The sequence below is a fragment of the Salmo salar genome, chromosome 14, assembly GCF_965601325.2.
Source record: "Salmo salar chromosome 14, fSalSal1, whole genome shotgun sequence".
In the NCBI taxonomy this organism is placed as follows: Eukaryota; Metazoa; Chordata; class Actinopteri; order Salmoniformes; family Salmonidae; genus Salmo; species Salmo salar.
In genome coordinates, this window is record NC_138304.1 from 89,711,788 (window position 1) to 89,732,027 (window position 20,240).

The window sequence follows — 20,240 nt, forward strand, 5'->3', positions numbered from 1 at the left end:
AAAATGCATTTAAACAGAGCCATGAACCCCTCATAAGACTCTAGCTCCTCCTCTCCTCTCTCCCAGAAGGTCGTAGCCCATTCCAATGCCCGCCCGGTCAGCAGAGAAATAATCATGGCAACCTTAGACCTCTTGGTGGTGGGGGCTCCCAACTGGTGTGAAAAATATAGGGAGCACTGAAGGAGGAAGCCACGGCATTTGGATGGTGTACCGTCGTATTTCTCTGGGAGGGAAAGACGAGCTTTGCTGACCTGAGCGGGTTTCTGAATGGGCCGTTTCGCTGGCTCGCTGGGTTGACTGGCTCTAGAGTATCCTCCGCTGCTGGTCTGCAACGTCTCTCGAGACGCTGCAAACTGCGGAGAACCTCTTCCATGGCCGTCCCCAGTTGAGCCAGCTGGTCATGGTGTTGACGTAGAAGGTACCGTTGTTCGTCCACCGTCTAAAAGATATCCGATTTTCCTGCTGCTTCCATAGTTTGAGTTGGTATTCTGTAATAACAGAGCGGAGTGGATAAGCAGGTGAAAAGTTGAATAAAACAACAAAAACAGGAACGAGATAATTCTATGAGGCAAAACGCCGTGAAACAAGAACAATACCAACTGGTGAGTGGACATAAGACAGTGACATATAAAGGGGAGGAATTTATGAAGGTACGCCGGAGGGGAGGAGCAGGAGAAGATGTGACAATTTTTATTTGTTTAACACTTTTTTGGTTACTACATGATTCCATATGTGTTATTTCATAGTTTTGATGTCTTCACTATTATTCTACTATGTAGAAAATAGTAAAAATAAAGAAAAACCCTTGAATGAGTAGGTGTGTCCAAACCTTTGACAGGTACCCTATATATATGTAAATGTATGTTTCCTGATCTTTCTTTCATCTCTCAGATACAGGACAGACACTTCAGAACAAACTTCCTTAAGGTTTTTTTGGGGGGGGACTATTAGCAGTAAGGCCAAATTCTATTTTTCAAGGGGTCTTAGCTAAAGGATTCTTGGTATGATAGCTAAATGATTCTTGGTATGACCTTAAAACAATTCCATATACCCCCCCCCAATGTGAATTAAATTAAAGTATTGTTGCTGTGGGGCTTTACTTGGGGAGACTGAGAGACCAAGGTGAAATGAGTGGAGGCACCACACATACTTCCCAACTCCCCGTCCCGATCCCTCGGATAGAGCCCATCTCACCTTTCGCCAATAACCACCGTTGGATCTTAACTACAATGGCAAACAAGGAATAATAATGACTTGTCCTCCTCTCCTAATTTGGCCAGAAATCTTATTCATTTTACATCAGGTTTGCAAGTCACAAAAAGAAATACAATTACATTGCAATATAAATCCTTCCTTCCCTCTTTCCCAAGCCAAGCTTGTCCCTTTCCACCAGCCCCTAACATTTTTTTCTCTCCCCTTTACACCTCCCAGCCAAGCCAAGCTTGTCTAAACCTCCCATCATTTCTCACCCAAGCCAAGCTTGTCCAACCCTCCCATCCTGGCCCACCCAAGCCAGGTTTGTCGAAACCTCCCATCCTTGCCAAGCTTGTCCAACCCTCCCATCCTTGTCCACCCAAACAAAGTTTGTCCCAACCTCTCATCTTTTCCCACCCTCCCTTCTTCTCAGACACATTTACACCCATCCATACGTCTATTCTCCTTCATTCACATGCAACGGCACAACGCCTCTCCCCTATTTGACCTAGATAGTTTGAGCTGTTTTTGTCTATTGATGTTCTGTATTATGTCATGTTTCATGTTTTGTGTGGACTCCAGGAAGAGTAGCTGCTGCTTTTGCAACAGCTAATGGGGATCCTAATAAAATACCAAACGTGACGTGACTACCATTAATGTGAGGACAGTTATTTTATCAAATCAATTAACTACGTTGGAACAATTAACTCATTAGCAATCTTGGGGCACCACGGTCATGCTGGTCTGCATTTAAATTGCAACCATTTCAACGCGTGGATTGTCCCCGCATTCTCTGGTCTGATATGTTAATTCTTCAGCGAGTCCTTTTAACCTCTATGGGACCGGCGGGACGAATTCGTCCCACCTACGTAACAGCCAGTTGAATCCTGTGGCGCGATTTTCAAAACCTTTGAAATGCTATTACTTCAATTTCTCAAACATATGACTATTTTACAGCTATTTAAAGACAAGACTCTCGTTAATCTAACCACACTGTCCGATTTCAAAAAGGCTTTACAACGAAAGCAAAACATTAGATTATGTCAGCAGAGTACCAAGCCAGAAATAATCAGACACCCATTTTTCAAGCTAGCATATAATGTCACAAAAACCCAGAAGACAGCTAAATGCAGCACTAACCTTTGATGATCTTCATCAGATGACAACCCTAGGACATTATGTTATACAATACATGCATGTTTTGTTCAATCAAGTTCATATTTATATCAAAAACCAGCTTTTTACATTAGCATGTGACTTTCAGAACTAGCAAATTCCCCGCAAACTTCCGGGGAATTCGCTAACAATTTACTAAATTACTCACGATAAACGTTCACAAAAAACACAATTATTTTAAGAATTATAGATACAGAACTCCTCTATGCACTCGATATGTCCGATTTTAAAATAGCTTTTTGGTGAAAGCACATTTTGCAATATTCTAAGTACATAGCCCAGGCATCACGGGCTAGCTATTTAGACACCCGGCAAGTTTAGCACTCACCAATATCAGGTTTACTATTATAAAAGTTTGATTACCTTTTGTTGTCTTCGTCAGAATGCACTCCCAGGACTGCTACTTCAATAACAAATGTTGGTTTGGTCCAAAATAATCCATCGTTATATCCGAATAGCGGCGTTTTGTTCGTGCGTCCCAGACACTATCCGAATGGTAAAGAAGGGTCGCGTGCATGGCGCAATTAGTGACAAAAAAAATCTAAATATTCCATTACCGTACTTCGAAGCATGTCAACCGCTGTTTAAAATCAATTTTTATGCCATTTTTCTCGTAAAAAAGCGATAATATTCCGACCGGGAATGTCCATTTAGCTAAACAGAGGAAAGTAAACAAAGCTTTCGGTCGACGCGGGCACGAGCCTGAGTCTCACAGTACTGTAACCAGCCACTACCCAAACGCGCTACTTTTTTTCAGCCAGAGCCTGCAAAGCCACGATTCAGCTTTTTACCGCCTTCTGAGACCCTATGGCAGCCGTAGGAAGTGTCACGGGACAGCTAAGATCCTCACTCTTCAATAAACAGAGACAAGAAGAACGACACCTTGTCAGACAGGCCACTTTCTGCATGAAACCTTCTCAGTTTTTTGCCTGCCAAATTAGTTCTGTTATACTCACAGACACCATTCAAACAGTTTTAGAAACTTTAGGGTGTTTTCTATCCATATGTAATAAGTATATGCATATTCTAGTTACTGGGTAGGAGTGGTAACCAGATTAAATCGGGTACGTTTTTTATCCGGCGGTGTAAATACTGCCCCCTAGCCCTAACAGGTTAAGCACTCATCTTGGAGGGCAGTTCCATCACATTGCCACAATGTCTGTGCTCACATGGCTGTTGTTACTGACTCGGCAAAAGTTTATGTGAAAAACAATTATCTCATTTAGAAGGCTAAAATCACATTTAATCTTCTCACAAATAGTTTCATATTTAATCATATGTTTTACAACATTTAGATGTAAATCCGATAACTAGGACGTGTACACTTGCAGAGTTAGTTATCTTGTTATACCATCCCTAATGACGTCACAAAACAACAACAGATATGATTATTATTATTTGGATCCCCACCAACCATTTCCCACATTCTTTATGTTAGAAATATTGTTTCAATGTCCAGTCTTTTGCTGTTAAAGTTTTGGCCAAGTGTCTCTCTGTTGTAACACTCAGACACTCCATTCTCAATACTGCAAAGGCAAGAGAGAAAAATAAAAAAGTTCCCCCCTTCCTCTCTGGTGGGAAAGCGAGGGGGAGGGGGGCTGGCTATCTTTGATCCTCACCCAGGAGTGCATCCATACACCCATTCTCTCCAGCCCTTTTCAAACAAATAACAGATTGTAGCAGTTTCTTGTTGTTTTGGTGTGCATTGAGAGCATTTTAGCTATCTTTTGCTGGATCTCCTTTAGCTATTCATTACTATCGTTTGCGTCTCCAAGTTGCTCTTTGTCTTTTACTCTGGGGAAGCCATGGATTGTTGGATTTGTGTTGCCGCGCCACTTTACAAACTGATTAGTTCAGAAATAGATGGAAGGGGTGGAGGGGAGCTGAAGGTTGGGACTAAAAACAACAGAAAAACAAGATAACTAGTGTATACTAAACTCAGCAAAAAAAGAAACATCCCTTTATCAGGACCCTGTCTTTCAAAGATAATTCGTAAAAATTCAAATCACTTTACAGATCTTCATTGTAAAGGGTTTAAACACTGTTTCACATGGTTGTTCAATGAACCATAAACAATTCATGAACATGCACCTGTGGAACGGTCGTTAAGACTTACAGACGGTAGGCAATTAAGGTCACAGTTATGAAAACTTAGGACACTAAAGAGGCCTTTCTACGGACTCTGAAAAACACCAAAAGAAAGATGCCCAGGGTCCCTACTCATCTGCATGAACGTGTGTTAGGCATGTTGCAAGGAGGCATGAGGACTGCAGATGTGGCCAAGGCAATAAATTGCAATGTCCGTACTGTGAGACGCCTAAGACAGCGCTACAGGGAGACAGGATGGACAGCTGAACGTCCTCGCAGTGGCACCCACGTGTAACAACACCTGCACAGGATTGGTGCATCCGAACAACACACCTGCGGGACAGGTACAGGATGGCAACAACAACTGCCCAAGTTACACCAGGAACACACAATCCCTCCATCAGTGCTCAGACTGTTCGCAATAGGCTGAGAGAGGCTGGACTGAGGGCTTGTAAACCTGTTGTAAGGCAGGTCCTCACTTGACATCACCGGCAACAACGTCGCCTATGGGCACAAACCCACCGTCGCTGGACCAGACAGGATTGGCAAAAAGTGTTCTTCACTGACAAGTCGCGGTTTTGTCTCATCAGGGGTGATGGTCAGATTCGCGTTTATCGTCGAAGGAATGACCGTTACACCGAGACCTGTACTCTGGAGCGGGATCGATTTGAAGGTGGAGGGTCCGTCATGGTATGGGGCTGTGTGTCATAGCATCATCGGACTGAGCTTGTGTCATTGCAGGCAATCTCAATGCTGTGCGTTACAGGGAAGACATCCTCCTCCCTCATGTGGTACCCTTCCTGCAGGCTCATCCTGACATGACCCTCCTGCATGACAATGCCACCAGCCATACTGCTCGTTCTGTGCGTGATTACCTGCAAGACAGGAATGTCAGTCTTCTGCCATGGCCAGCTAAGAGCCCGGATCTCAATCCCCTTGAGCACGTCTGGGACCTGATGGATCGGAGGGTGAGGGCTAGGGCTAGGGCCATTCCCCCCAGAAATGTCTGGGAACTTGCAGGTGCCTTGGTGGAAGAGTGGGGTAACATCTCACAGTAAGAACAGGCAAATCTGGTGCAGTCCATGAGGAGGAGATGCACTGCAGTACTTAACCTCTTGGGGCTAGGTGGGACGCTAGCGTGCCACCCGTGGTGCACTCCATCAACAGCAGGTGCATTTCAAGAGCGGCAAATTTGAATCCAAATAAATGTCAAAATTCAAATTTTTCAAAAATACAACTATTTTACACCATTTGAAAGATAAACATCTCCTTAATCTAACCACGTTTTACGATTTCAAAAAGGTTTTACGGCGAAAGCATAAATTTAGAGTATGTTAGGACAGTACATTTACAAGAGTTGTGTGTAATGTTTTGTCAAGTCAAAGACAGGGTCACCAAAACCATAAAACCAGCTAAAATGATGCACTAACCTTTTACAATCTCCATCAGATGACACTCCTAGGACATTATGTTAGACAATGCATGCATTTTTAGTTCTATCAAGTTCATATTTATATCCAAAAACAGCGTTTTACTATGGCATTGATGTTGAGGAAATCGTTTCCCTCCAATAACCGGCAGTCAAGTCAGCGTCACAAATTAAATAATTAAAATTAGAAAACATTGGTAAAATATTATATTGTCATTTAAAGAATTATAGATTTACATCTCTTGAACGCAATCAACTTGCCAGATTTAAAAATAACCTTACTGGGAAATCACACTTTGCAATAATCTGAGCACTGCGCCCAGAAAAATACGCGTTGCGATACAGACTAGACGTCATGTTGGGGAGATCTAAAATCGAAAATACTATGTAAATAATCCATTACCTTTGATTCTCTTCATCAGATGTCACTTCCAGGTATCACAGGTCCATAACGAATGTAGTTTTGTTCAAAAAAGCTCATCATTTATGTCCAAAAATCTCCGTCTCGTTAGCACATGATGTAAGCCAGCCGGACTTCTCGTCATGAACGAGGGGAAAAAATATATTTCCGTTCGTTCAAACATGTCAAACGTTGTATAGCATAAATCATTAGGGCCTTTTTTAACCAGAACATGAATAATATTCAAGGTGGACGAATGCATACTCTTTTATAACGTATTGGAACGAGGGTACCCAACATGAACTCGCGCGCCAGGTGTCTAATGGGACATCATCGTTCCATGGCTCTTGTTCGGTCAGATCTCCCTCCAGAAGACTCAAAACACTTTGTAAAGGCTGGTGACATCTAGTGGAAGCAATAGGAAGTGCCAAAATATTCCTAAGCCCCTGTGTTTTTCAATGGGATAGGTTTAAAGTCAATACAACACATCAGGTATCCACTTCCTGTCAGAAAATGTCTCAGGGTTTTGCCTGCCAAATGAGTTCTGTTATACTCACAGACACCATTCAAACAGTTTTGGAAACTTTAGAGTGTTTTCTATCCATATATAATAAGTATATGCATATTCTAGTTACTGGGTAGGATTAGTAACCAGATTAAATCGGGTACATTTTTTTTATCCAGACGTGCAAATGCTGCCCCCTAGACCCAACAGGTTAATGCAGCTGGTGGCCACACCAGATGCTGACTGTTACTTTTGATTTTGACCCCCCTTTGTTCAGGGACACATTATTCAATTTCTGTTAGTCACATGTCTGTGGAACCTGTTCAGTTTATGTCTCAGTTGTTGAATCTTGTTATGTTCATTCAAATATTTACAAATGTTAAGTTAGCTGAAAATAAATGCAGTTGACAGTGAGAGGACGTTTATTTTTTTGCTGAGTTTATGTCCGTAAAATCGAAATAGATTCAGAACTTTTGTGAAACATCAAAGCACAGTTGAAAATATATGGCAAATAGAAATGTTCTTCACAGATAGATGGGAGGGGTTGAGGGTAGCTGAAGGATGGGACTAAAAACAAACAAAAAATAACTCATGTACTAAATACTGTGACCGTAAAATGTATATAGTATGTATAAGCTGGAAGTAGAAGCCCAAGTGTTGTTGTTCATTGGTTTACTCCAATTAGGGGAGGGGTGATATTGTTAGGTGAAAATAAAAACTGATTGGTTTGCTGTTGTACATAACTGACCGCTCACTCTCTCCCAGTTGCTTTGGGATATATTGATCTATGGATTTTAAAGGTTTAATTGTCTGGCTTTTACCTATAACCACAGTTTTGTCGGTACAAAACGGAGCTACTCACACCCAATGCTTCTTATCGGTATGCGCATGCACCTCCTAACTAGACCATATGAATGTTTTAGAAGGCAGAGTTTGTGTGTATGTGTGTGCTTGTGCTTGTAAGGTAACATTCATGTCATGAGCGCTTGTGAGCATACAGTATGTTTTTGTTTTTGATTACATACAGTGTATGTGTCTGTGTCTAACACAGTCCATCTCTGATCTCCTAGACTCTGCAGATGGTCTGTGTTGTGTTCTCACTGGCCCGTGTCTGTCTAGGACTATCAGCCCCATAGACATCACCTCTCAGCCACCCCCTGTAGCGATGCGACACAACAACTTTGACTGGAAGAAAATAGACAGGTACAGACCCATAGTTTAGTATCATTCGTTGCAGCTCTCATATCTCTGCAATCAAATAGTAGTCCTGCTTTCTGGCCAATGGAAAACATGGCTTGTGGGAAAACTGGGAAGATGTGACTCTGCATGATTGGCTGAAACATGTTCTAATCACCCCTCTCTCTATATATATGAACCAATCAACAGGAAAGATCTGATCAGCGCAGGGGCTGCGCAGGGCCAGGAGAACAGGAATGCCATGGTGAGCTACGGTGTCAGAAACAGCATGGCCTCTTACCTCTCTCTGGTCGGGGATCATGACCCAGGACAGCAGAAGAAGAACCGGAAGAAGAAGAGCAAATCTGTCTGTGTGATCCCCGACCACAGCCTCAGCCATATGGACTTAGATGAGGACTATGATATGTAGTGGCCTGGATGGTGCAACACTTAGTTCTGCAAACCCCAGCACACATATATAACCTAGGCTAGTGGTTCCCTTTCAGTCAGTTAACTTCGGTACAACATATTAAAGGGGAGTTGCACTCTCGCTTCTTCGGTTGAAGGATGTATAATCACGCCTGACAAGGCCAATGAAATCCACACCTCACTGGAAGTCCCGCCTTCCACAGGTGATAAACGTGAGGCTCAGATTCATTCCTTCAATTTAATACCACTTTTCACCGAGCACAGGAATAGGTGGTGCTGGGCCAAACAGGTGTTGTACCTCATTTCCCTCCTTCAGGGAACAGTAATTATAGTCATAACGTTACATTTTCTTTCAGTCAGTCAACACACTATGGGGAAATATTATCACACCCCAAGCCGAGATGAGCTAGCTATTACTAGCTATTCCTGCCTCGCCACGGTGGAGTTGCTGGGGTAGCTCTCTTGTTTAGTATTCATACTGTTAAGTTGCTTGGTGATTCTAAACGGACTCGCTGCTATCAAAGAGGCTAGCTAGCCTGGCTTAAGCTAAGTCTCTGTCCACAAGTGGGTGCCCCTCCCTCATTACTGAGATGCATTGCTGATTCCTGCCTGTAGCTCAGTAGTCCCTATGAGGTGTCTAGTTGAGGTGCAGATCTTTTATCCAGGTGGGGCCCTCTCTCTCAGGAGTGGAGGGTTCACCCCTGGGTGGTCTCCCTAATATGGGAAATGTTCAGCAGGGCCGACGTAGATCTTTAAGCATTACGAGAAAACGATGAGGGATCCGAGTGACCTGTTGGGAACGGGCGCTCTGGCACACCAGTGGCCTTAGATCCTCCTTTACACGTTTCCGCCAGTGGTTCTGATTCAGCCCACATTGGAGAGGGTGCGCCGGGAAGGTTTATCATTGAAACTTGTAGCTCCCTGTGGCTCAGGCAGCCTTGGTTCATGGAGATTGTTATTGTTTGCCTTTTAGGCGGAGACCCATGGCAACTCCTGGCAGCGCAGGGATCTGTTGTTCCAGACGCACGGGCAGGTTTGGCACGCGAGGCCTGAGATTTGGTTACTATGGACCTGGCCCCTGAGAGGGCTGATCTGATGGCTAGAGGTTTACCGCTGAATGTTATTGCTAACATTCAGTCAGCAAGTGCTCCCTCCATGAGAGGGCTGTATGAGTATAAGTGGCAAGTGTTTGAGCTCTGGTGCCAAGATAAAGGGCTGGTTCATTTTCAGGGCTCTGGGAAATACGTATGTTTCTACAGGAGCTTTAAAAGCATTCTCCACTTTAAAAGTATATATGACCGCTATCTCAGCATGTGGGAATTGACTGAGCCTCACCAGGTGCTCACCCACTGGTGTTGCAGTTCCTGTAAGGTGTACACCCTTCCTGTACTCAGTTCGCCCCGGTCGACTCTAAGGTGACTTTGTGTCCAAATGTGGCCTTTGCCCCAAAAGTAATGGCCATGCCCTACAAGTCCTTAGCTTTTGAGGTGTTTCCCTTTTTGCCTCCTCCATTTGCTTCTGAAGAGCAACAGAGGTTACATGCCCTGTGTCTGGTGCAAGTTCTACGCACATACATTGAACAACCTGGGATATCTGGTTGTGTGACCAGCTTTTTGTCTGTTTTGCTAATCCAGCTCAGCTGCAGGGCACTCTGGGAGCAGTGTCTCTCCCACTGGATTGTGGAGGCTATCTCCTGCCATAAAACAGCAAGGGACAAGGGTTACCTAGTGGAGTACGCACCCACTCCACCAGGGGGCTGGCAGCATTTTGGCCGTTGTTTAAAGGGTTGACTACAGGAGATATTTGTGCGAGTTGGGCATCACCACACACTTTTGTAAGGTTTTATCACTTGGATGTCACTAATCCCAGTGTAGCCCACAGGGTGCTTACAGCTGGGACAGTGGAAAGTCACTAGGCGGGTCTTCCAGCGAGGTGCGGATTTCATTGGCCTTGTCAGGTGCAATTGTATATACGTCAACCAATGTCGAGAGAGTGAGACTCCACATTGTATGTTGTACCTTATTTCCCTCCTTCAGGGAACCGTAGTTATAGTCATAACGTTACATTCTCAAACTTCTCCTCAGGGACCCCCAGACTTTCCATGTATTTTATCTATTCTAGAGCTAGCACACCTGATTACACTTTTCAACTTATCAACATGCCCTTGACTAGGTGAATCACGTGAGCTAGTTCAGGGCTGCAACTAAATTGTGAAACATCTGGGGGTCCCAGAGGAGAGATTTGAGAAGTGCTGGCATGAGTTTGAATCTGAACCACTGCCCTTCTCAACTACTGCTATCTTTCCTGTCTCCTCTTCACTGTCCTATCTAAATAACAAAAAGCACACAACAAATATGTTTAAAAGAAGGACTAAGAGACTTAGAGGCCAGCTACTCTATTTAGGATATTAACATCTGTTATGAGATACTATTTTTCCTCCAAAGCACACATTTGTCCTTATCTGAGCCTTTGGGATTGATCTGAGAAGGAATTTCCCGTGGGGTAAATCAACTGTGAATTTGAAGTCCGTCTGGAATCCAGAGCACTGACCGAGTGTCCTGCCAGAGTACAAAACATGTTAGCGTCATGACAGTTGATCGATGTAAGACTTGAATGCTATGTTATGGATGTCTACTGTGTGCAAATGTGTAATTTATGGATGTGTGTGTCTGTCAGCATGTCAATGTAAATTGTTACAGTTTCAGAACCTTTTGCCTAACCCTTGCAAACTGATTTCAGTTGAGTGTACAAGTTGCTCATATAAATAAAAGTTCATTCTCATATTAATCTCGGCACCCAGAACCAAATATTGTGTGTGCGCTGGTCTGACCAGCTCGTCTGTCACAAGAGACTAGCCATAACATAAGGTTAATTCTGGAAGGGATATAGAGAGTTATGTCCAGAGAAGCCATAATAAGTTGATAAAACATCACGTTAGAAGATGACTGCTGAGAACAATTTGTCCTCTTGTGTGTAACCCAGGGCTTCAAGTATGCACCAAATTGCAGATTGCAGTTGAGATTACATTAAAAGTGCATGTTGCAAGTGAGCAATGTCGTTCGAGATTCTGCACAGATTTTTACAGCAATTGTGAAGATCTCCACAGACCTGCGATGACCTCTGCATGCTATCGTGAAGATGCAGGCTTTTTATGGTTACGTAAGAAGAAACATATAGTTACAGTATCCTCCAAATGTGGCCATGGATGTGTTACTCAACCAAACATAAACATTTAAAGGATAGCCTGGATAGTTCCATTTGAGCCACTGGCTTAATCCCATTATTTAACTTTTATTTTTGGTTGAGTTGGAGACGTTGATGCACTTTAAATAAAGTTTGACTTGAATTTGCCCAATTCTTTAACTTAGATTTTTGGTGAAGATGGAAACGTGAATCCAACATACACATTTTGAATTTGTAGACAAACTGTAATTAAAGCCAGACTAAGTCAGTGGCACAGATGGAACTATCCAAGCAGAAGATACATCTGCTTCAAATGTTGATATTTGGTTGCGTTGACAACCAAACACAATTCAATATCACTTAATATCATTAGATGTGAAATCAAAAATAGCTTCAAATCCTAGGTCTATTGTATTGTCTATTATTTAGCTGAATTCTGGGTTGAATTCAAACAATTGCTGTTGATGACTTTGCAAATGTTATATAGGCCTAAATATCATAGTTACTGATTGAGTATGGCCACATTTAATTTGCTCTGTTAAGCCTACCCTCTGGAATAACTTCAATAGCAACAGTGAATGTCATTTGTTTTTAAGTGGAAATTTCTCAACAATCATTCTCACGATAGCACATTGACAATAGTCATTGAAAAATATCATAGTTAAGCAGTGCTTGGTTTGGTTAAAACCATGGATTGGGAGACCAAAGGGTAGCTGTACATAGATCAATTCTCTAGCTGGAGGTCCAGCCCAGACAATTTTTTTTAATCTTATAGTGGAAATAAAAAATCTGGACGTTGGTTTGTATATGTTGAAATTTGGTTACCATGATGACATAATCCTCTGGTTGAAATTTCAAGCTCAAAACAACAGTTTACGTTGATTACTTTTTTTAAATCCAATGTGTTTTCCAAATAGATTCCATGTCACAATATGTTGACAAATTACATTGAAACAATGTTGATTCAACCAGTTGTGCCCAGTTGTGCCCAGTGTCTGATATCTGAGGATGTTAACTAATCAATTCTCTGATGCAATTATCTTACATAGAGATGTATAGAGATTACAACATTGTACCTGTCTCAATGGCACTGCCCGTGCACTCACAGGCACCATAATGGGACAGACACAACGGTGCGATCTCGACAACTGGACAGAACGAGGAAGTGGATTGAATCTTGATTCTTATGATTATCAGTCAAATGAACAAATGTATAAAGGATGGATTACTATGTATAGCTTTGTAAAACTACAAATGACCAACCACCCAGCTTTCGAGTAGTTAGAAGGTCTGTTTCCCTGCTTTTGAAGGGGGAGCTGGCTATTGTACTGGGAGACTACCAGCAATTACAATAAAGTTACGATATGCTAACTTCAATCATTTCCAAACTGCAAGCAGAGACATCAAAATGGTATCTGACTCTAAGTAAGTAGAAAAAAAACTGAAATCTCAAAATCTCGCAATATCCCTTTAAGTACTTCCTTTAAGGCTCTATCTCTGTGGGTAACTCTGGTCATACAGAAGACAGCAATGATAACCATGTCTGACAATGCAAACTGTGTAGTCATGTAATTCTCTAAGGAGAAACCTTATCCATGCTGATCAGACTGCTATAAATGACTCAATAAAGTTTGTACAGTGAATTCTTCTGGCTTAACCCAAAATAGTTTATATTTTAGACATTATTAAGAAGTTTACATTTTTATCTTACATAGAGATGTATAGAGATCACAACATTCCCCCCCGTGCACTCACAGGCGCCATAATGTGACAGATACAACAGTGCCTGTTGTGACTGTCCGTTCTTTCACTTTCCTCAAGACAATCACCAGTGAAAGCCAGAAAAGACCAAAAGCCTCAAGATCATTACCTCTGAACTTGTCAGGCTGTAAATGTTGTATCTGGAGCCCGTTGGTGTTACAAAGTCAGCAACATGGCCCATATGATTAATTACATTTCATGAGATTTTTTAGCCACCTGTAGGATCTCTGACTCCTTGAGACAAGTTTAGCACATTGTCTTTATTGAATTCATAACAGGATCAAATATTTGTTTTCTTTGCTTTTAATATCCCCATTAAACATCTGCAAGGCAAACAAATAAAGCTTATTTTGTGTGTGTGTGTGTGTGTGTGTGTGTCCATCGGCGGCTGTACTTTGCATTATGAGCGGGGCATAACACAATGCATTAGCTAGCGTCATTGCTAAAGCATCGCCTGCCTGGTGATGCAGACTCAAGCTGATCTCTGAACCTTGAAATACAGTCTTGATTTCATATAAACTTCCAATATGAGTTTATACGTGTGGTAGCACCCAGAGTAAATAGACTTATACTTATACTATGAGTTATTTAGAAACAAATGTCCTTGTAATGTGAAAACAGGCCAAGCCCTTTCCCATGGATTTCATATTTTCACAAGCAAACATCTAACAAGAAATTACTGCATTTCCCAGATATCATGGAAGTGTTTAAGTGTTTAACAAATGCAGATTTGTAAAGGAATACCTCACTACTCTGCCAATGATCACACAGCCTTGAGAATGTGTCAACCAAAACAAGGGCACACAACGGGGAAGAGAGCGGAAGAGAATAAGTTCAACATTAACAAACTGAAGAACTGGACACCCTCACAGGAGAACACGTTCTCTTCTATCCCGGGAAAAACCTCAAGGTCGACCCTGTTTCAGATGTGACTAGAAAGGCTGTGGAGACATAACAAACTACACTCTCTCCTGTCTTACAGTTCTGATTCCACCGTTCCATTCCTGAGGTCTGTTTGATGTTACACTGGATCTAAGGCACCAAGGAAAACATGGTGAAACAATACATGACGGATTTTCCCTGAATGAGAAGGAAAACAAAATAGTGCTGATGGAGCCAGTGTCACACCATAAGTCTCTATCTTTATCCCCCTCGCCCCCTCTTTCTCATCTCTTTAGACCCTCTCTCGTCCAGAGGCAGTGAGAGCTGTGTTGAGCTAGCAACAGTTAGCGTTATATAATCAGGCCTTTCTAATCTAGCCACATCCTTAGCTCAGAAGCCCCAGAGCCAGAGCAGAGCCAGAGCAGAGCCAGAGCAGAGCCAGAGCAGAGCCAGAGCAGAGCCAGAGCAGAGCCAGAGCAGAGCCAGAGCAGAGCCAGAGCAGAGCCAGAGCAGAGCAGACCCAGCTGTCCAAACGTCTGACAACATCAGGCTCTGGATGCTCAACCCTGACGTGCCTTGACAAAATCCAGATAAATGTTTGCTTTCCTCAATCATGAAGATTGCGCTGTTTCCCCTTATCTTAATTACATCAGGTCCTATACTGTGACCCAAATGGCACCCTGTACCCTACATGCACTACTTTGACCGAAGCCCTAATGTGTGGGCCACAGTTAAAAGATAGGGTGCCATTTGGGACGTAGCCCTATTTCTTCACTTTTCCTTTTCACATGAGAAGGGTAGGCATCAAATTGGTTTAGACACACCCTGGCTGAGTATATACAGAAAGGTGGTGGCTCCTATTGCCCTGGAAGAGGTGGTCTTCACTGATATGTCCCTTAAACAATGTAAACTATGCTTTGGTCATATTATTGCTCACACAATTTCTATTTGCCGCAAAATTGAAAAACAATGTAACTGGGAATCAAAATGGCATGCCCATACTCCAATATTTCACAATAATGCCTTGCGATCTGGAAGGCGGTCTTTTGCATCACCCCAATGCTCCAGATGTGGAATCCGTACCCTTACCGATATCATGGACAGCAATGGTTTGAGAACATTCCAAGATTTAAAGATGCAAACACATTACCAGGCAACTCCTTTTTTCTATATTGTAACGGCTGTCTATGGAAGAAGTGGACCAAAATGCGGCGGAGTTAGGGTTCGTCATATTTAATGTCACGAACACTATGCATTTCACAAAAACAACAAAAACTGACAGCCAACACAGTCCTGTCAGGTACTACCACAATGACAAGAACAATTACCCACACCACACAAAGGAAACGTAGGCAACTTATGTGTGACTCCCAATCAACCACAACCCTCTACAGCTGTGCCTGATTGGAAGTCACACGGCCAAAATCAATGAAACAATAAAAACACTCACTCCCTTCTGCCACGTCCTGACCCAACTACACCCTCTACTGGTCAGGACGTGACAGTACCCCCCCCTCAAGGTGCAGACCCCGGGATGCACCTAAAAAAGGAAAACACAAGAAAATCCCCAACAAAAAGGAACACCTAAACAATAAGGGAGGGAAGGGAGGGTGGCTGCCGTCACCGACGGCACTGTGCTACACCCTCCCTCCCCAACCCACCTATCCTGGAGGTGGCTCAGGTGCAGGCCGTTCCGGGCAGTCGGGCCACTCTGGCCGCTCCGGCAGCTCGGGCAGTCTGGCAGCTCCGGCAGTTCAGGGCAGTCTGGCCGCTCCGGCAGTTCAGGGCAGTCTGGCCGCTCCGGCAGTTCAGGGCAGTCTGGCCGCTCCGGCAGTTCAGGGCAGTCTGGCCGCTCCGGCAGTTCAGGGCAGTCTGGCCACTCTGGCGACTGTTGACTGGCGGGCAGCTCTGACGACTGTTGACTGGCGGGCAGCTCTGACGACTGTTGACTGGCGGGCAGCTCTGACGACTGTTGACTGGCGGGCAGCTCTGACGACTGTTGACTGGCGGGCAGCTCTGACGACTGTTGACTGGCGGGCAGCTCTGACGACTGTTGACTGGCGGGCAGCTCTGGTGACTGTTGACTGGCGGGCAGCTCTGGTGGTTCCGGCTCAGGATTCACCAGGCTGGGGAGACATAACGTTTTACGGTTAAATTGGCCCCAACTCCAAACGGTTCACTGTGTCCCCTAAATCAGTTAGACACATTCCTTCATATTATGTGGGAGTGCACTGCAGTTAAATGCTTCTGGGGCAAAGTTTCAAAATTCATTTAAATATTCAATGCTTTTCATCTATTATGTTACATAACAATAACAGCCCCTTGAATCTCTCAATCAATCAGAGAAGATTACTGCTGGCAGGCAGCACTGCTATTAACTCTCTCCCATTTAACCAGTAGATACAGTTACTATTAGAAGTTATACCATTAGATGTTATCGACAGAGAGAATTATATACTTGACTCTGTAAAGAACAATCTCAGCTGAAGTCCTGCATGTACAAAACAATGAAATACATTCAAAGATTCTTCAAAGTAGCCACGCTTTGCCTTGATGACAGCTTTGCACAGTCTTGGCATTCCCTCAACCAGCTTCATGAGGTAGTCACCTGGAATGCATTTCAATTAGCAGGTGTGCCTTGTTAAAAGTCAATTTGTGGAATTTCTTTTCTTCTTAATGCGTTTGAGCCAATCAGTTGAAGGTAGGGGTGGTATACAGAGGATAGGTATACAGAGGATAGGCCTAAGTCCATATTATGGCAAGAACATCTCAAATAAGCAAAGAGAAACAACAGTCCATCATTACTTTAAGACATAAAGGTCAGTCAATCTGGAAAATTTCACCAACTTTAAAAGTTTCTTCAAGTGCAGTCGCAAAAACAATCAAGCTCTATGATGAAACTGTCTCTCATGAGGACCGCCACAGAAAAGGAAGACCAGAGCAGCAGAGGATAAGTTCATTAGAATTACCCACCTCAAAAATCACAGCCCAAATAAATGCTTTACATAGTTCAAGTACAGACACATCTTAACATCAACTGTTCAGAGGAGTCTGCGTGAATCAGGCCTTCATGGTTGAATTGCTACAAAGAAACCACTTCTAAAGGAAACTAATAAGAAGAAGAGACTTGCTTGGGCCAAGAAACACGAAAAATGGACATTAGACCATTGGAAGTCCAAATTGAGATTTTTGGTTCCAACCACCGTATCTTTGTGAGACGCAGAGTTGGTGAACGGATGATCTCTGCATGTGTGGTTCCCACCGTGAAGCATGGAGGAGGAGGTGTGATGGTGCTTTGCTGGTGACACTGTTGGTGATTTATATAGAATTCAAGGCACACTTAACCAGCATGGCTACCACAGCATTCTGCAGCGATACGCCATCCCATCTGGTTTGCGCTTAGTGGGACTATCATTTGTTTTTCAACAGGACAATGACCCAACACACCTCCAGGCTGTGTAAGGGCTATTTGATCAAGAAGGAGAGTGATGGAATGCTGCATCAGATGAACTGGCCTTTACAGTCACCCGACCTCAACCCAACTGAGATGGTTTGAGATGAATTGGACCGCAGAGTGAAGGAAAAGCAGCCAAGTGCTCAGCATATGTGGGAACTCCTTCAAGACCGTTGGAAAAGCATTCCAGGTGAAGCTGGTTGAGAGAATGCCAAGAGTGTGCAAAGCTGTCATCAAGGCAAAGGGTGGCTACTTTGAAGAATCTAAAATATACCTTTTTTGGTTACTACATGATTCCATATGTGTTATTTCATAGTTTTGATGTCTTCACTAATATTCTACAATGTAGAAAATAGTAAAAATAAAGAAAAGGCCTGGAATGAGTAGGTGTGTCCAAACTTTTGACTGGTACTGTATGTATGTATATATATATACCAGAACCCTATAGCTATAGCCTCGCTAGCTAAATAAGTATGAAGTGTTATTTTCCACTCTTAATTTAAACCTCACCACTTCCTCTCTGCTGAACTGGTTGAATCAACGTTGTTTTCTAATAATTTCAACAACAAAAATGATATGTGATGATGTTGAGTCAAAGTCATCAACGTAAGGGAATTTCGTATTGTTTTCATGCAATGACATGATTTCACGTAGAATTTACATTTGTTGATAACTCAACCAAATGTAAATCAAAACTAGAAGTTGAAATGGCGTCTGTGTCCAGTAAGTAGGGCTAATTGGAAGCCAACATACATTCCCCTGTCCTCTACACTTGACATTGAAATTAATAATATTGACAAACAAACAGAATAAACTCTGTGTGGAAGGCTATTGACTGTTAGCTGACCTAAGATATACTGTACATAGCAACCTTAGAATAATCTACAACATTCATCAGCAGTATGTATTTGGAACTTGCAGCTGCTAGTGAGTTCAAATATAGTTCATTGTTCAATCATTGCCCAATACAGATGTAGGATCTTAATTCGATCAACCTGTTGTAGGATGACTTTCCTGAAATGTACAACATTTTAAACTCTTTCAGCAACACATGACAAGCTGTATTTTCAAATCAAACAAAAAGCCTTAGCCAACACATACAACCATGTCCAACTCTGTCAAGAGAGTCAGAGGAAAACTAACAAAAAATTCCAGACTCCAGAAGAGCCAATGTAATTCCAGAACCTCAACAGAGTTTGGGGAGTTCTAAACGAAACCCCTGGGTGTCTTTTCTCATTCCATTAAACATGTAAGGATCACCCTGAAGCGTGGGCTACATATGTCAAAGTTCAGTTTCTATTCATATGACTGTTACTTATGTACAGTGAGTTACTTATGACTGTTACTTATGTACCTTTAGCTCTACACAGAGAACTAATAGCCATCAGCTCAGTGTGGTCAGTGGAAGTCAGCCTGCTGTCTCTTATTGGGTTTCTATGGCCCTTTATAGTGTAGCCTATAGGACACTGGAATATCACAAAAACAGGCCCGTTCTGTAGTGCTGAATACACACACACACACACAATTGACAGGACAGTGAATGCATTTACACACCAGCCATCTACAAAACAGTGATATCACACTCTCCGAAAGAAAATAATACAGTATTAATCAAATCAATAAAATGTATTTATAAAGCCCTTTTAACATCAGCAGATGTCACAAAGTGCTTATACAGAATCACAGCCTAGCAATGCAGATGTAGAAGCACTATTAAGAATACAGAATTGTACCTAACGCTCGTCACTGGGTAGAATGTCAACAAGGTTTCCTGTAAACGCTCAGTTCACACGCAGAGAGAGAAGGAAATGATATGCAAATGATCCTGTCTGCTCTGCGGGGTGTGGTCTAAATGTTGCAGCATTCTCCCAGCACTGAAATTGCTTGCAGGTTCCGCTTTAATGTTCCACTTATGAGAGAAAATAAACCAAGATAACTACCAAGAACTACAAACACCACTTAAAAATAAACTCAAAGGGGACAAACAATGAGTCATTGCTTTAATTGTTTTAATTGTTCCTTACTGAGAGAAATAAACTATTTAAATGTCCTTTATATTGTATGACCATGACATCACTCACCATATGTTTGGTCACAACATTTCAAAATATGGAAGGCCTATTTGACTATTTGTAGCTAGCTAAGTGCATTCATATGGAAGAAAATACTTCAACTTAAAGACAAAAGAGAGACAATGTCAAAAAGAGACCATTTAATGGAATACGTTTCCACAGGGAAAGTCAAGATATATGCAGTTTTCTAAGAATTTCTGAGATGAGCTGATTAAGGGAGGATGTTTTAGGTTCCAACGAACCAGATAGACCTGTCTGGGTTGGATAGTACGTGGTACCGTCCTTCAAACGGCACTAGAGTTATGACCGGTAACATCCCAGACAGTACGCAGACTACAGGTTATCAAGAGGATGGAGTCTCCTGGAGACACTCTCTCTTTCCATAAAGAGTACATAAACAGCTGTGCTCCAGATGGGTTGCAAATGAAGAAAGAGATAAATGAACATGAGCAGAACGTGTGGCCAGATAATTCATTGTTTAGCTTGTACCT

The 20,240-nt window shown here is 42.6% G+C and overlaps 1 protein-coding gene and 1 long non-coding RNA gene across 2 annotated transcripts in view; one reads left to right on the forward strand and one right to left on the reverse strand.

Moving 5' to 3' along the window:
• LOC106570417 (src-like-adapter) overlaps positions 1–11,184 on the forward strand; it is a 28,385-nt gene extending 17,201 nt beyond the window's left edge. The window contains exons 7-8 of the mRNA XM_014142719.3: positions 7,863–7,995; positions 8,179–11,184. Of these exons, the coding sequence (XP_013998194.1) occupies positions 7,863–7,995; positions 8,179–8,398 (353 nt within the window). The 3' untranslated portion in view covers positions 8,399–11,184. The remainder of the gene's footprint in view (positions 1–7,862; positions 7,996–8,178) is intronic.
• Positions 11,185–15,440: 4,256 nt separating this feature from the next.
• Positions 15,441–19,487, reverse strand: LOC145860401 (uncharacterized). Its single transcript, XR_014380441.1, has 2 exons — positions 19,411–19,487; positions 15,441–16,349 (listed from the first exon to the last, which is right to left on the reverse strand). It is a non-coding gene; the product is annotated as an uncharacterized LOC145860401 (long non-coding RNA).
• Positions 19,488–20,240: the final 753 nt, after the last annotated feature.